Source organism: Petromyzon marinus, chromosome 20 (assembly GCF_048934315.1).
Source record: "Petromyzon marinus isolate PM22_M1 ecotype Great Lakes invasive population chromosome 20, UKy_Petmar_22M1.pri1.0, whole genome shotgun sequence".
NCBI lineage: Eukaryota > Metazoa > Chordata > Hyperoartia > Petromyzontiformes > Petromyzontidae > Petromyzon > Petromyzon marinus.
Genome location: NC_133686.1, coordinates 5,139,343 through 5,157,608, shown reverse-complemented (window position 1 = coordinate 5,157,608; position 18,266 = coordinate 5,139,343). Strand labels below are relative to the sequence as shown.

Genomic DNA, 18,266 nt, shown 5'->3' with positions numbered 1-18,266 from the left:
GCCACAAGGTTTGCACACATCTCAGGAGGGATTTTGTCCCACTCCTCTTTGCAGATCTTCTCCAAGTCATTAAGGTTTCGAGGCTGACGTTTGGCAACTCGAACCTTCAGCTCCCTCCACAGATTTTCTATGGGATTAAGGTCTGAAGACTGGCTAGGCCACTCCAGGACCTTAATGTGCTTCTTCTTGAGCCACTCCTTTGTTGCCTTGGCCATGTGTCATTGTCATGCTGGAATACCCATCCACGACCCATTTTCAATGCCCTGGCTGAGGGAAGGAGGTTCTCACCCAAGATTTGACGGTACATGGCCCCGTCCATCGTCCCTTTGATGCGGTGAAGTTGTCCTGTCCACTTAGCAGAAAAATACCCCCAAAGCATGTTTCCACCTCCATGTTTGACGGTGGGGATGGTGTTCTTAGGGTCATAGGCAGCATTCCTCCTCCAAACACGGCGAGTTGAGTTGATGCCAAAGAGCTCCATTTTAATCTCATCTGACCACAACACTTTCACCCAGTTGTCCTCTGAATCATTCAGATGTTCATTGGCAAACTTCAGACGGGCATGTATATGTGCTTTCTTGAGCAGGGGGACCTTGCGGGCGCTGCAGGATTTCAGTCCTTCACGGCGTAGTGTGTTAGCAATTGTTTTCTTGGTGACTATGGTCCCAGCTGCCTTGATCATTGACAAGATCCTCCCGTGTAGTTCTGGGCTGATTCCTCACCGTTCTCATGATCATTGCAACTCCACGAGGTGAGATCTTGCATGGAGCCCCAGGCCGAGGGAGATTGACAGTTCTTTTGTGCTTCTTCCATTTGCGAATAATCGCACCAACTGTTGTCACCTTCTCACCAAACTGCTTGGCAATGGTCTTGTAGCCCATTCCAGCCTTGTGTAGGTCTACAATCTTGTCCCTGACATCCTTGGAGAGCTCTTTGGTCTTGGCCATGGTGGAGAGTTTGGAATCTGATTGATTGCTTCTGTGGACAGGTGTCTTTTATACAGGTAACAAGCTGAGATTAGGAGCACTCCCTTTAAGAGTGTGCTCCTAATATCAGCTCGTTACCTTATAAAAGACACCTGAGAGCCAGAAATCTCTCTGATTGAGAGGGGGTCAAATACTTATTCCCTCATTAAAATGCAAATCAATTTATAACATTTTTGACATGCGTTTTTCTGGATTTTTGTGTTGATATTCTGTCTCTCACTCTTCAAATAAACCTACCATTAAAATTATAGACTGATCATATCTTTGTCAGTGGGCAAACGTACAAAATCAGCAGGGGATCAAATACTTTTTTCCCTCACTATTATCAGAGTGTTTTTGTTTGCATGCTGGCCACAAGCATTGTGGTTAACGCAGACATGATTCCTCGTAAAAGGTTTCAGTTTGGTGTTTTAACATCTTAACACAGCTGTTTTGTTGCCAGAAGAAAAGGGGAAAAACCTACACTGTAACCGTACGCTTTGGTTCTTTCGGTAAAGTCACGTAGGTAGAAAATAAATTAAATCACGACGTTTCGGGCGCAACTACGCGTGCCCGTCACCAGGTGGAAACAACCACAGCAAGAAAAAAATGCTGAAGTGGGCAAAAACAAAAGTCGCCCACCTCAGCAATTATTTCTTGCTGTGGTTGTTTCCACCTGATGACGGGCACCTGTGTTGCACCCGAAACGTCGTGATTTAATTTATTTTCTACCTACGTGACTTTACCGAAAGAACCAAAGATTATGTGGATCCCTGCAGTCACGAAAACTTCAAATCTAGATTACACTGTAACCGTTTGACTAATACTGAGTGCGTCCAGTAGGGGACGCCAGAGACTTTGCTTCTACCCGACTGCGTCTGTGTTGACTGCACCTGGCTCAAGTGAAGGTGGCGGGTTGTTCATCTCACTTGCCTGATTTTAAAGAAATCCATTGTCCAGCCATCGATAGTTGTTGTTAATGCCCTTTTAATGAGTCTCTTTGGACGAGAAGTTCAGAGTATCGATGCAATGCGCACAGCACGCTGTTGCTTTAGCATATTTTAATAAAGGACAGCCTGCGTGCGAGGACTTCGAGAGACAGATCTAGGCACTTAATAGGGAATTTGTTACGTCGCTGGCTGACAAACGAGGTGCTCCGACAAGAAGAATCGACGTGCACATCTGCAATGGGTGCCCACAGAGTGGATCGATGATATTGGTGGTCGAAAATATCTTTCATTTGCAATTTAGAGAATCCACAATTAAATGTAATCTTGTTGATTTTTTTATGCTTTCCAAATAAGGTTGCTGGTGTCAATGCATTAGCTCTCTCCACCTGTCTGTCTGTAGCAGGGGGCCGTTGTAATTCCCCTAAAGATCTTCCAATACAAATATTAGTTTACAATAAAATCTTGTTGCTATTCAGGACTCACCCAATGGCAAACCGGCCACATTGGTCGAAGCGTTGCCCTTCGATCAAACGATCGATTTGGCCGTTGTGCCGCATAGAATGTAATCCTATTGTCGCTCGGTAAATACTCCCCGAAGACAAGCGCAAGTTGGGAAGCATTCCAGCACCCATGTGTACACATTCCTTTTCTTCTTTGTTTCTCATTGCTGTGGCGCACGTTTCTGATATTTGTTTTCGAAATCGAACACCTTATTAATGATTATACCAAGAACTCGGTTGCAAAGCGAACTAATGACTTTCATAACCAATCCTGAGCAAAAAAAAATAAATCGAAGCTTAACCTTGATTATGCTGCAATGCATATGGTTTAAATTAATATCGGTTGACTTAATTTATAACCAGTTAAGACGCCATTGAGACTGATTGTAAGTACGGTTGGCTATGTATAGTGTGAAAGAAATTCAACACATACATTATTAATGGCAGGTTTTTTTAGGTAGACCGAAGGCAAAATATTGAATTGCACATCAGTCAATGTTACTCAAAGGAGAAAATGCAGACATGAAACAAAATCGTAGTTTATAAGTAGATTCAAATGAATATGCAAATAACAGATTCCAAATGCATATATGTCATAGACGTTGGACGTTTCACTCCCCCTCCCCCCTCACCCCATCCTCCCCAGAGTTGATATATGATCTCTGTTCTACTCGGGGTCGGGTATCAATTTAAGAATCACATTTTTTTATGAAACATTGTGGTGAATGGTAGTGCCTCTAGTGGCTGCAGGAGATACCTGAACCCACTGCAATGGTATTTGGATTGAGAAATATTGATCCCTACTGGCGACTCGAAATGTATTAATGAATCTGCATGGACATTCCCCCCTTACACGTGAAAATACAATTTACACGTGAAATCCTGTGGTAATAGGTAAAGGTGCAACCGTCCATTTGCTTGCTCACACCACTGCAGGCAGAAAGAGGGAGCTCGAGAGAGACCCTCGTGAATCTGTTTCACCAACTCTCCCACACTGTACATATATCTTGCAGGAGGTGGGAGTACCCACTTATTTAGCCCACCACACGTTATCTGTTGATCGACTTCACTAAGGTATGCGCCCAACTTGGCAATTTAAATGAGCTAGCAAGTTCACATTTGGTTTAATCTTTAAATGAAGGATTTCCAACTATATTCAGGTGGCTGCGGTGGCGAGATGTTAACTACCTCGCCAGGTATATAGGAGGTCGTGGATTCGATCCCGACCCTGACGCCTATATATTTGGAGTTTGCATGTTCTCCCCGTGGTCGGGTGGAGTCTTCTCCAGGTCCCCCTCCACATTTAGAATCGACGTGCGTTTTGGGGTGTTTGGCTGCAATAAATTTCCACGCGATCATTTGTGGCCAGGTCGCTTCTGTAAAAGAACTATGTAGCTCAGTGGGCCTTAACCGGTAAAATGAAAAAAAGTTAGTTACGCGTGTACCGGTGGCAACTGTCCAGTCTGCCTGTCGCCTTGCGGCACAGGGGCTCCCATCTTCCTGTCGTCGCCGCATTTTTACGAGGCGGATCCCGCGTACGTGGATGCCATCGGAGGGATGCATCCTGACAAGGCCAAGCACGAGACCTTCCTCGACGTTGAGCCCGTAAGAACGACGCAGCACACGCAATCTGTGTGAACACACTTGAATCGTATTTGAGGGTGACAATTGGTTACGTTTCGTTAGCTGTATTAATAAGGGGGGAGGGGGGGAGCCTGCTTGCGCGTTTTTTCTGGAGAACCTGTGCTAGGCTGTGCTACGAACTTGCAATGACTGAGGAATCATTTGAAAGCTTGTGCTTTGTAGTGTCTGTGCACGAGATCAGATATAAAAAAATATTGACCTTTGATCTGATAATTTTGTATCATTTGCCAATGCGCCGCCTACCTGCTCTTAACATTTTGACGTTGAATCTCAATGGGAATTCCGCTATGTTGCCCAAACGCTTGAGTGGGGAGGGTCACGTGAGGTGATGACTGCGAGCGGTGTCAGGTGACTGGTGAATCCGTTGCAACGGTCAGGTGAGTGTCAGCTGAGTGTTAGGTAGCCATGCCATAGGACAGGCCGTTTACGTGTGTGATAAAAAAAAGGGGGAACCCTTGTCTGGTGAGTTGAAAAGTTCAGCTAGCTGCTGAACTAATTAAGATCGATGTAAGAACAGCAGCAGCAATCTATTGCTATATACGTGCATGTACATGTGGGGAGCGGTGGCACACCGGTTAGTGCACTGTGCTATGAACCTGGGGGCCCGAGTTTGATTCTCGGTCGTGGCCAACACCCGTGACAATTATATGAACCAGTCCTGGGCCTCTCGTAGGTCGACTTAGCCTCAAATGAGTACCTGGTGCAGGTGTGTAAACATCGCCACTAGGGAGACGTGGTGCTGGCCACTCAGCAATTGCCCCTATAGTCTTTGAAAGGCGATAAGGGGGATATTTGTATGACTGTAAATGTATTACCGTGTATAGTGTACGTGTGTGTTATTGAAAAGACCAACAATTGCAAAGTACTTATGGTCTGGCATGTTTCCAAGTCCTGTGCTGTACAGTATTTATGTCCGTTGGTCCGAGTGTGTGTGGGTTCCCCATCACCCCTTCCCTGATCTGGTATATTCATAGTTATTTGGTAATTTACGTGGCTATAATGAATACAATGTCAGAAGAGTATTGGGAGGCCGTGCCTAATGTCAATACATCGTGACAAAGCAAAAACACCGGTTCCTGAGACATGCATATCCTTGACACACCATGAATATTTGCTCTGAAGACCACCATTCTTAACATACATTAAACTAAACTATTTTTTATTTTACCAGGTGATGCCCACAGAGCTATATAGCTTTGTTTCAGCAGCGACCTGGCCACAAATGAAAGCTCAACGAAGTAGCTTGTCACGTGGAAATATATGGCGGTCAAATACTCAAAAAATCTATGACAAATATTCTTTGATCCTTGGTTAGCTTATCACTTTTCTCCCCTCTTTTGTGCAGAACAAAAGTTAGATTGCATCAATCTTGATTTGAAGCTTTCGTGACTGCAGGAATCCATACTCTCTGGTTCTTTTGGTAAAGTCACGTAGATTGAAAATATAATAAAAGAAAACATGACGTTTCGGTCGCAACACAAGCGTCCGTCTTCAGATTGAATCGTTTGCCTTTGTTATTGAAAAAGTGTCGATTGTCTGCGTCAAAGATAAAAACCCGTAGTCAGCCACACTCGCAACTCGGCGCGTCGATTCCAACCGTGAGATTAGTCCGAGGGACTCTGGCCCAAGGTGTTTGCCATTTAGGGGGTGGGCAGTGCCTATCTGACGTGTCAGTGGGGCGGCGTCTGACGCGCGCCGCACGTTCACACGCGAGGCCCGGGTGTGCACGTGGCGACCGCTCTTTTCAGCGCGGGCGGGGGGCAGGGTACACTTCCCCTCTAGGCCTTCCTAAGCAGCCGGCCGCCTCTGCCCAGGTCGGCGGGCGGCTGCTCGTCACCTGCGCGACGCCGAGACGGAGGATTTCTTGCGTTGCTTTGGTCGCCGCCGAGACGGGAGGATTCGCGAGGGCAAAATTTAATTCACAAGGGGGAGCTGCCAGTTCTGTAAAGGGAACATATCGCCTGGAAATATAAATGCGACCGGCACCATTTTCTTAAAAATGTACCTGAGTCACATTGCCAATGAACCGTTCAGGCTCTGGACTTTGCAATGCCTTCCCATTGTCTCTTTTTCCACGTTCTTGTAACATTTCTTAATTCGAGAAACGGATTACTCCATAATATAGTACACCTTCATGAGTGGCGTTTGTTGCTGGCCTCCTGGCATCTTGGACCTTTGGGCCTGTGCTTAGAAACTGTGCTTTGAAACAAATGCAACTGCTGTGCACTAAACTTGATTATTATAATCCAATAATATATATTTTGGTGACCTTTCCAAAAAATATAGACAGACTCTATATCTGGTCTGGTATAGATAGAAATGTATTGGCAGACTCTCCATAAACACCACCCTCTCAACTTTGATCGGCCTCTTTTGCAGCCATGAATTAAATTAAACGTGCATGGATTACATAAGCAGAGTCACGCAGAAGGTCGACATGTCTGGGACAACGTGGAGCAATCCATAGTTTTTTTTTATTTCCACGTCATTAAAGTGAAGTAGGTGACAATGCGGCTATTGCCTAAATAATTGCAGCAATATTTATGCGTTTAATGTCACTTGCCTGAAGATCGTTTGCTCGTTCAACCGAATTGCCCTAGATAATGGCTCACAAACAAGATAAGGAAGTGAAAAAACAACAGTTTTAAGATACATTTGCTTGTTATGCTCTATTACGTAATCATTCGCATTATTTGAGGCATGGCCCACTGCCTGTGTGAACTTGAGTGGAGTTTTGACCTTTTACAGAATGCGTTGTATGTCTCACGATTGTAAGGTCACGATGGCTCCGGGTATCTGATGCTGAGGTCGACAAAAATCTGCCTTGGTGTGTTTTTTTTGTCGTGTTGTTTAGTGTTTGTCTTGCTTCCTCCTTGACACCTAAAAACCAGGCCCGGCTCCAGCTCCTCTTGGACTGGGGGGGGGGGGGCAGCAGAGGTATAGTGTTGGGGGGTGGGGCTCACCGTAAGAGTGATGTACTGCTGAGGAGAGTTAACTTGGGTGGTGCCAAAGGGACATTTGGTGGTGGTGCAGGGCCCAGTCCTGGACCCCCAGCCCTGCCAGAAACTATAATTGTGCCATACACTGCAAACCATTTTAGCGGCACAATTGGTTGATGGACATTAGCATAGTTACGCAAAGAGAATTCCACGTAAGATGACTTCTATTTTTCTGACCATGATCCTTGATATCCCCGGCCGTAAAACCTTTAAGGATGAATGACCATTTTTGATGAGGACTTTAGTTTACAAAATGCAGCTGCCTTTGAAAGAAATGAGTTTTAGATTTGGATTAAAAAGTGCATAGCTCCATTGGCTTCCTCATAAGGGTGGATATGTGACGTTACACTGCACAACTTTTCGTGATATATTAACTCTATTCATATGCGTTGTGTTTGGAGCCAAACGTGAATTCAGGAGAAGGTAGTTCTCCGGAACTGTGGGGTGATTATTGGCAGCAGGTGCAGTCCGTGAGTGTTGTTACAGGCAGTGAAGCACAGTCCCCAGTTAACTTGGGTAACAGTAATTTATGGTTCCCAAGTAACTGCTGATCGATCCCTCATAATCCTCTGACAACACACAATAAGGAAGTATATATGAAGAGTATAAGGAAGTTTATCGACAAGTGTTGTTTACTGCTTATGACTTCACCAATGCAAATACTGTGGTGTGCAATTTTGAGTCCCAAGTGTATTTATGATTAATCTTCGAGCCCGAGGCTGTGTTAAGATGTTATGGGGAAAAAAAAAACTCCTGAATATTTAAACATTGATGGAATCATTTTCTGATGTTCGTCGCATTTTTTATGTCATCATCAAGATGCAGATATTTTTTTAAAAGCCATAACAGATTTTTAAAAGGAGGTGATAATAATTTGCAGCCGTTTGTAAACCTATGTCCATACTTCACCACGCTCGACAATGTGGGTTTTAAAATATTTTGTTAAGAGCAATAGTAACTGCACTTAGGTTTGTTGCAGCCATCATTTGCCACTGATGATATCTGTGACTAGGAATCGGAACGCAGGTCTCCTGGGTTCATAGTGCAGTGCACATCCACTGCACCACGACTCCAGCTTAAAAGGCAGTACTGTATGCTCGATAAATATCTGGACTCTTAAGTAAGGTGAAGTACAGGAACCTGCAATATTTCGGGTGGTGATGGTGTATGCCTGAAATCCAGGACTGGTGAATTGATATTCATATTCTTGGTTCTTTCGGTAAAGTCGCGTTGAAGGGAAACAATAAAGTAATAAATATATATATAAAACAAAATTCTCACGACGTTTCGACTGCAACACAAGCAGTCATCAGGTGTGAAAAACCAACGCAAGCAGTCATCATCACGCCTGATGATGACTGCATGTGTTGCAGTCGAAACGTCGTGAGAATTTTATTGTTTTATATATTTTATTTTATTGTTTCCCTTCAACGTGACTTTACCGAAAGAACCAAGAATATGGTGAATTGATGTTTGGTGGATCGAACAAATGTTGTGAAGCACCCTTGTATGTTCGTATGTTGATATTCTTTCGCACCGTACATAGCCAATCATGCTGATCCTATGGGCATCGAGCAGATGCCATACCCTGGTTTGCCAGGAGAATGCAGTACAGCAAAAAATATGGACTCCCATTTGTTTCATTCATCCATAATACAGGTTTTTTGGGTTAGATCGGGTAAATATATAAATATGTCGTTAAACCCCCCACCACCGACACAGCCAATTCATAAGGTTTGTCACGTAAACAGAACCTGCCAATTTGTTACTAGTACAGCACACCGGTGTGTTGGAGAGCCAAGCCACAACATTTGCAATCTGAGTACAACGTTTCGCCAGTAATTACAACTAGCTTCATCAGGCAACAGCCAGATTTGTGAAGTCCTCCTGTTTCATTCCTCTAATAGAGGGGTAGATGTGATGACAACACTTGTGTGCCCTTCTTTCGGAGGGGGGGGGGATTATTGAATAAATGACAATGGGCATCCATTGCCGTTTGAGATATTGATATGGTAATCGATGTGCATTGTGCATGCGCATTATGCGAGCCCATTGTACTTCCTGTCGATTGTGTGTGTACTAAAATAGCCGTAGCAACCGGTAATCCCTATCAAGGTGTTGTTTAATCCATATGGGATGGGGTATTTTCCCCCACGCATGCGTGGGTTCTACTTCGGGCGCTCAGGTTTCCTCCCAACTGACTAAAAAATATTTTAACATATAGGGGACTGCAGAGCTTGAGCGATTGTTGGCGCCGGCTTATGAACCCAGCGACCTGCATTCCGATTCCTCGTCACGGCTAACATCAGTGGCGAATGATGGCTGCAACCGGGCCCTACCCAAGTGCAATTATTTCTGCTTCTTACAAACTATTCAAAAACCCGCATTGTCCAGAGTGGTGAAGTATGGACATAGATTTACAAATGGCTGCACATTATTATCACCCCTTTTAAAAAGTTGTTGTGGCTTTTTTTATATCTTCATCTCGACGATAACATAACAAAGTGCGACAAACAGCAGAAACTTATTCCGTCAATGTTTAGACATTCAGGAGTTTTTATATATATAACATCTTAACATAGCCTTTGACTCATAGATTAATCATAAATACACTTGGCACTCAAAACTGCACAATACAGTATTTGCGTTGCTGGCTGCCTTCCCACTTGCCTGTGGTCTTTCATGCCTCGGAAGTCATTCTCTCTTTGAGTGAACAAATACTGTTGCGTGCCACGAGCTGAAATTATAATGTCGGACACACGACCACCAGGATGAATGGCGACCAGTTGCTGAATCAGAGTGATGGAGGTGACGCTCGAAGGTGCTTGGGAAAGAAGTACACCGTGATCTGCTTGGACGTCAAACATCAAACGCTGGACGGGGTAGAAACCACCTCGGTTCAATGGAGCAGCGCTGGCCAGAGAGAAGCCGAGACGGCACTGGAAGGAGATGCCTTGACCAAATGACCAAGGGGACCACAAGAGGTTTCGTTAACAATGACGTCCTATTTGGGGAAGTTATCTCTGTTTGCACTAACTGGTATTTGCACTGCCCGTGTGTAAACGATATCAAGAAGATGCACTTGTGCAAAGTCGGCAATTTTAAATGGCAATTGCAGGTTGTGCAGAGTTGGCAGGTAAATTCGCTCAACGAATACAGCTTAACCCTCCCAGCCTCATCATAAAGGAGGTTAACAATTCTGAGCAACGTGTTCAAAGTTTGGTGTTGTTTGCTTGGTGTTGGCATCGACCACAAGGGTTAGTTTGTTTGTTTGTTTTGGACCTGTGTTTAATGCAGGCACAAGAGGTATTGGTTACAGTCTCACTGGTGATTTCGTTTCCACCCCCCCCCCCCACTGACATTTGCACGCTTTTCTGTTCTGTAGGTTACAGGATTCCCTCTGAGGGCAGAGAAGAAAGTCCAAATAAATGTCCATGTGCAAAGGGCTCCCAACATTCTGTACGTACACGACTGACTTTTCACCCACGATGACTCGTATAAGTAATCGATTTCCATGCGTCTCTTTTCATGGGCGATTCCCCGTTTTCCGAGTTCAATAGTTTAAACCAGATTCTCTCTCGGCCAAGTTAGATTAATGGGACCCTTTGTAGGGGAGGGAAACGTATGACTGCCGATTCACACCACGGAAGACTGAACTTTCCACGTGACGTTTAGAGTCTTGCCCAGAACTTCCCGAAAGTCAATTCGCAAACGACTTATAATCAACGTTGTGACTCTTGCAGACAGTTTGGCAGTGCTGCTGCTTCAAGGTTGACCCGTCCTCATTGCAGTCTCATTTAATTGGCCTTTACATTTGGCAATGGCACGTCCCGTCATTTTCAGTTGGGTTCCTAATTGTGCCTGCTGCTGTATCTGGTGTCATTGTGTTGAAATGTCCGATCAGTAGAACAATGTTTGAATTGCCCACATACGCACGTACGCTTCACCAATTGGTAGCAGCTGTGGTTCTCATCACTTGTGTAATTGGGGGGGGCATCCATCAGCTTTCGTATGGGCTTGGGTGGACACTGGAATGAGCGACAAATTGGAATGTTTTAGTGAACGTGACGATTGAGAATGCAAAAGTAAATGCATGTAGGGGAATTCTTTTAGCAGTCCTGCTGTTGGTATTGTTGACTTCTTTGCATTAAAAAATTTTCCTGCAGGCAAACTGGTAATGTGAGGACCCTTCTGTTCCCTGTTGTCTTCATAAATGAGGTGAGATATCCCTGGTCGAATGTTGCAATCTGTGTTATAGAAACGTGTGTCTGGGTACCACATTGATAGAGTGCGTGGATTGCAATCAAAAGGTTGCGAGTTAAATGTTTTGCTTGGAGATCGACTTTGTGCTTCATGCTACAATGGTTAATAACATGAGTATCACTCCATGAAAGTCAACAGTGGTTGGTAAATGGAAAGACTGTCTCCTGCCATGGGAATGTGGAATTTTCACCACCGCCTGTAAACGGGAGATGAGCCCCGCTGCACACTTAATCCACTTTGATTTTGTAAAGATGTATTAATGGAACTCATTGGTTCTACAAACAAGTGTTCGTTTGACCACCAAGCAGTTTTACTGGTTGGTCGATCGGCAAGTTGTTGTGCGTGGTGGGGTAAAGTGTGGGCACTCCCACCTTTTGCATTTTGCCCTTCAATGCCCCCGCGTGCCTTTTCCCCACACCCCTCCCCACCTCGACGCAGAGCGCTCTGATTAAGGACGACTCGGCAGCGCAGCTGAGAAGCCAGATTCTGGAGGTGCACCTGCTGAGCAACCTGCATTACGTCCTCCTGGCCCTTTCCATCGTGCTCGCGCTCGTCGCCACCGGCCTGCTTTACCGCGCTTGGAGCAGGAAGGGCCAGGTAGCTCCACGGCTCAAGAGTGCAAATTCTCACTTGGCCCAGACGTGATCTTTGTCATCACATATTGCGCACTGTCTAACCTCAACCCCTTACCTTGACACGAAGCGTTAAAACGGGGGCAGGGTTGGGGGGGGGGGGTTAGCGGGCAGTAATAAAAGTGGCTTGATGACGGAAAGAAATTCGCTGGTCCAGTTGGAGGGTAAAGGACGGAGTATGATAACATTCTTAATTGTCGTATTGTGCTATCCGCTGAGTAGAATATTTAGAGATGTCTTCCTTAATCTTTCGTTACGCATTCCAACTCGTGCTTGCAAATGAGACTTCACCTGGTCTCTTGCGTTTTTGCTAGATTAAAAAAAATTACGTTGAACTTGATTCTTTACAGCTGGGATGTTAAAGATCGAAAAAGAGTAGGCCATGAATGCCGAAGTCTACTGGAAAAGGAATACCCACTTGCTGGCCGACGCCGAGTTCCCCTTGTGCCTCAGCTGCTGCTGGGTGTCTCTTGCCGCAGGGACCCTCGAGATGTTACTACTGCATGGTAGGGGAGGCAGTGTCAATTTTTAGATGACCAAAATCAGCTGTGAATTAATTAACTTACACCCCACCTCTGTGTCACTTGTCTTTTGCAGAATGTATCCGAATATGAGCCGATCCCAGATTAAGGAGGTGTTAAGTCACCGTCCATCGGTCGTCAAGATTCAACCACTTTGCCTAACTACTGAATTTAAACAAAGCAATGTCAGTGATAATTATGCATTTTTTTCATAGTTTGCATGCAAAAAAATATTCACGATTTTTTTTATTATATCCGATGCACGATGGCAAGCATGATACTGATTTGTGTGTAGTTTTGAGTGGGTTCTTTCCCTGCATTCTACTGCATGGGTTATTATTTACTGCAAATTGGAGTGATGGATAAAGGCGTTGACCAAAACCTCTCAACCACAACCTTCATCGCACACCTTGAAACTTGATAGACTTAAAGAACGTTGCATTGTTTTGCTTGACACTGGCAGTACATTTTTATTTACAAAGCAAGCTCACAGGTAAACATTTTAAAGTGCAGCCGAGAAGTATCTTGCACACTCCACTGCTAGCAGAATTGCCTTCGCGAGAAGGAGCTCAAGAGATGCCCTCTAAGAGGGTGTTTGGCCTCCACTTTCATGCTGGCCAGACGTCTTGTAAGAGGTGCGAGTCGGTACCCACATGTTACTCTGCAACACATGTGACCTGCCGATCAACTGACTGGGGTGTACTCTTTTTATACTGCTGGGTGGGCAGAAGAGGAGGATTTAAGACGCTTCATCAGTTCAACTGCCATGCCAAGAGATAAAACTGGAAACCTTAACATCACGGGATAATCCCTGTGTATAAAATGTAATATTTACGGGTACAATCCCTTATTAGTTGGTCTCGACTGTCTCTGTTAAGGCTGCTGCCTGCGATGGATAATTATTCAACCCAATGGCCACCCGCACTGCAGGAAGACCGTGGCTACCTCGTTTAGCTCTGAACTTGTAGAATTGGTTTATTTGCCGGACCTCATGTCCTACTGCTTGCTTTCCCATTGTGCCGGTGGCTCCAAGACCCCGATGATCTTCGTGTGCATTCATTTTGTAAGCGGTTTAATATTTCATGTCTGTGCAGTTGAACACGTTTTTTTTTTCACATTCGATCATATCAAAGTGCAATACACATTGTGTCAGTTTCGGGTCCACCTATGTTTGTCGAGCACCTGGTTAAATGACAGATAAAGTAAGAGATAGCAAAAACGATACTCTTTGGTTCTTTCGATAAAGTCACGTAGGCATAAAATAAATTATCTCTACCTACGTGACTTTACCGAGTGTGGATCCCTGCAGTCACGAAAACTTCAAATCTAAACAAAAGCGATGTTTCATTTGAGTGTCATATACCCATAATTCACATCACTGCAATCATGGGTCCGTTCTCCTTTTAGGGCGCTTCGGCAATGTTGGTCAGATGGGTATCAAGAATCAGAGAATTATAAAAAAAAATTTAATCGCTTTAAGTCATTATCTTGCCACATTGCACCAATTTTACTGCTGGGGGTGTATTGTAAGAAGAAAAAAACGCGTCCAAAGATTTAACAGCCTTCATAACCCATTCATCGGGGTACTGGGTTGCATCAAGGGAGTGAAGCCGATTCCACGACGAATGCACTTCATTAGTTTAGCGCCACGTCATTTACTGCAAACGTGGAGAAGAGTGTGGCCGGTGGTTATTAAGATGGACCGTGTGGGAGTGCTTGTGTAAATAGCCGATCTGATTCTTGCACATTTTATCGTACGCGGCCCTTTCACTGACACGTGTAAGGTGACTTCTGCTCAGCCTCGCTAATCTGGTGACCTCTCTGCAGCTCGGTGACTTCATCGGGTGTTCAATGTAACAAACAAACACAAATTGTATGCTGCGTAAAAGTAGCATTCTAGTAGAACTCCTCTGGCCCACAGTCGTTATTACCTGTGACTCGTGTTGAACAAATTATTATTCTCTGCTTCTTGAAACCCATTTGACAGGCATACAAATATCCCCGAAACACCCCTAAAAGGAGGATTGCCCTATGACCTATTGGACTTGGGCAGGTTCCCTGATCTATAATCCGTGCTTCGATTGTTCCCATTTTTTTTTACATCTGCATTGAGGAGTGGCTGTCTATTTGTAGATCTCTTCACAGCCTTAGCACTGCCCACGTATTTTGTTTGGAATACACGGGCCAGGGTGGAGGGGGGTGGGCGTAATGTCAGCTCAACCCACGTACCCGCTTCAACGCTGTGGGATGCAGGTTACGTCATCCCCGCGCGCACTTGCCCGCCTGCGCGCCAGCCAGCCAACCAGCCAGCAAAACTTAAACAAAAAATTTCGTATGGTAAGTGTAGAGCCGCAGCAAGTTAGTTCCATTATCTGCGGATTGCGGACGTGGGGGGGGGGGGGGGGGCTTGAGAGAAAAATCACTGATATCACGGATATTCGGATCAACAATGCCGAGTCCCTCAACATCACCGCCGGTGAGCGGTGCGCAAATGAAGACGATTCCGGTGTGTGATTGAAGATGCCCGCTCGTTTAGAGACGTGCGCTTGTCCACAGGGCTTTGAACACTGTCCCGTGTGGAACTTGAGGGCGCAATCCCCCGGGGCAATGCTCCACGAATGCCCCGCACTCGTGTCTTCGTTCCCTTCTGAGAGTGCCCCGTTCATCCGGTGATGCGAGTGTAACGGCGGGTGAACACCCGCGCGGTCATTTGCGCCACGCGGCTGCTTGCAAGCGCATTTACTTTACACGTGGACGACTCTGCAGAAGCGGGTGTTGTAAGTTGCGCGATTTTATTGCGCAACCTATTATCGCTCTGGCGTTGACCCACCTTAAATTCAATAGCCACTGCTCGGCTTCAGCTTAAGCGTGTGTAAAGTCGGGTGTGATGGCATATTCGTAAAAAAAAAAAACCGGATCCATCGAATCGCGATACACATTGCGGGATCGTTTTGTATGTGATCAAAATTTCAGTTACTGCAACGTTGTATACGCGACCACATGCAGATGCCAGAGTTGCCACAATGCACTGCATGCAAAAATATTTAATTTCTACCCCCGAAAAGCGAGGATTCGTTGAATAGGAAGGCTCGGTATAAAGTTCAAGTTGGTTTGGTTATCTGGCATAGCCTCGGTGTAGAATGCATCTGTGTTTTTCTTGTGGCAAGAGATGTATCTGCTTCCTCTGCAAAATGGGAATGCTTTCCTTGACCATTTCCAGCAAAAAAATGTAGACGAGGGGTCTTTAACAGTTATTCACTGTGTAAGCAGGTTGAATTTTCAGGTGTATGAAAAATTTCATACTGATGTTTTGTGGGTCTCTATTCTACTCAAAATCTTTATTTTGTAAGCATAAACTATCTGTTGATCTCGGTTGGTATCAGTGTTACAAAATCTTTATTTTAGTTTTTAAATAACAAATTAGACACATTCAGTTTCGACCAAATTTTAGTAGTTGTAAGTTTTGTTTTAACTTTGTGTTGGATTCGTTTGCACTGTGTCACTGGACAACCTTGCAAAGTAAGTGTTCCATATCAAGGAATTAACAGTTCACATTTTAATAAATGAAACTGTTAAAGAACACTCTAATTATGAGTCCCCATACTGTCAAATGCAGTCTCCCAACTCTTATGGCCAAATCGTTCCGCGTTAGATCTTTGCCTTTTAATGCCACAGTGTTATTGCCGAATGTGTAAATGTTATGTTAATTGTCTTTTTGTAACACTGTCAATGCAGTATCACCGCATTGTGTAATCATAAGGGTATTTTCTTAAGCCACAAAGCACGAGGCCAACATTTTTTAAATGTGGCGGTTTACACATCTTGCACATATTCTAGGTGTAGCTAACCTCTTCACTTGACCAACTTCTGCGTGTATAGTTTTAATAAGCTAATGTTTTCATGTTGCATGTTTTTTCCTCATGAATGCACGGTGTTGTGGAATCTAATAGAAAATAAAAAAAAAGTTGCCCTTTTTGCAGAAAATTAGCACGCACAAAATGTGAGTTTTCCTTTCGTAATAATTGACAGACGTTTGTCAATCCGCTGCTGGATGAAGACCTCCCATGCCGTGTCGATTATGGGGGGGGGGGTTATTCGACCATACTTCACTACCCTGAGCAGTGCTGGATGAGGGGATAGGGGTTAGGAGGCCCTAACCATTCCAGATATAACTCGCCACTGAATTAAGCCGTGACTGTGAATCAAAGTTAGGTCACTGGGTTATTAGCACATTGCGCTACCCACTGCGCCAACACTCCAACACTCCAACTCAAGGTATTTCCACTTGGAGAAATTATTAATGTGATCGGTCCTTTTAAACTTTTAGTGAACGTTTAATGTAACTTCACATTAATGCAATGGTGTGCAGTTTGATGGGATGGTTAATGAACCGTAAATCGTTAATGCAGTTTAAATAAACAACTTTTGGTATGTTTATACATGTTTTTTAGATTGATGTAAATTCAACCACTATGCTGAATGTAAAATTATCGAGAATTTTTTTTATAATGGCCTATGTGCTAAGTGATACTGCTCTCTGAAATAATCTTAATGCATCTTATGCCACTCCATCAGACCTATGCCGAGCTGCTAACTGCAATAAACTCTGTAATAGTTCGCATGCGTCAGAATCATAACTCTTGCCAGTTTTAAATGTAATCTTAATTGCTAAAGAACATGTTTAATTGAACGAATTTCGTTTTTCTGCTGTTGTGATTTTAAAGGGGTACTACTTTTACCCAGTCTGAACTCAAGCTTAAGTTGAACATGGTGTCAAGTCGAGCCGATTTGAACTTACTTTTTCTTATGGGTTTAGTATTTAGTAAAAGGTACTCAGTTATTTCCAATGCTGAAACGGTAATGGTTTGTGTTGTGTCCTCGATTTTAATAAACTATTGCCAAACTTGAAAATTACTTTGGGCAATATATGTATTGTTTTGGATGTGTAATGGTGAAGTCATCAGCCGTGATTAATCCACTGCTGGATGAAGATATGCCCAAGCCACTGCGACCTTCCACGTTTCCTGCGATGTGAACGTCTACACGAACTGATTTCATTGCTCCATCTCCTTAGTAGAGGTACTCTCTGACACGTTCCATTCCTTGGCGATCATACTTTTTTTTAACGTAACTTAATCCTTTTCGCTCCCGATAGAGCATAAGGCCGCAACAAGCCCACACCATGCCGGACGGTCTTTAGACACTTCCTCTGCTTCACCCCAAGACAGAACCATGGTCTTTAGTTGGTCTTGAATGCTGCGTCGCCATTCGGCCTGCCCCGTGGTGTCTGCCTTAAGGCAGTTTTCGCTATGGATTCGGGTTCCATTCTAAGCACATGTCCCAGCGTTACACCTCTTGAATTGGTTTCAATATACAGGACCCGGTTTGAAATCTTGTTTAGCCAGAAGATTCGACAGATTTTCCCCAGCATGTTGTGGAAGGTTGATAGGGAGTTCATGTCTATCTTGGTGGTTTTCTAGCTTTCACTATCGTATAGCAGTACTGCTTTTACGGAGCTGTTATGGATTCATACCTTTGTCTTTAAACTGTATTGGCCAGACTTCCAGATGTTTCTCAGTTGGAAGAAGGTGCGTCTTGCCTTGTTTAGTCTGGACTTGATGTCTTTTTGAGGTGGAGTTTTATTTGCTTATCACAGTGCCAAGGTATGTAAAACGTTCAACCTGTTTCAGTGGGTTTCCCTTGATTGCTGTATTTGTTGTTGTGTTAAATTTAAACTCTTCTACATTTATCTGCAGGCCTAGTTGGTCAGCAAACTGGCTCAGCCGAGTTGT

At 44.3% G+C, this 18,266-nt stretch overlaps 1 protein-coding gene across 4 annotated transcripts in view; it reads left to right on the top strand.

The window, feature by feature from the left end:
- The window catches only part of SCARB2 (scavenger receptor class B member 2), a 30,421-nt gene extending 13,033 nt beyond the window's left edge, over nucleotides 1-17,388 (top strand). Inside the window, exons 9-13 of one of the 4 annotated variants that reach the window (XM_032957706.2) lie at nucleotides 3,902-4,020; nucleotides 10,444-10,517; nucleotides 11,225-11,276; nucleotides 11,760-11,918; nucleotides 12,551-17,388. In XM_032957706.2, coding sequence (XP_032813597.2) covers nucleotides 3,902-4,020; nucleotides 10,444-10,517; nucleotides 11,225-11,276; nucleotides 11,760-11,918; nucleotides 12,551-12,583 — 437 coding nt within the window. In that variant the 3' untranslated portion in view covers nucleotides 12,584-17,388. The other 3 variants (XR_004403056.2, XR_004403055.2, XM_032957707.2) reach the window with 3 other exon arrangements.
- Nucleotides 17,389-18,266: the final 878 nt, after the last annotated feature.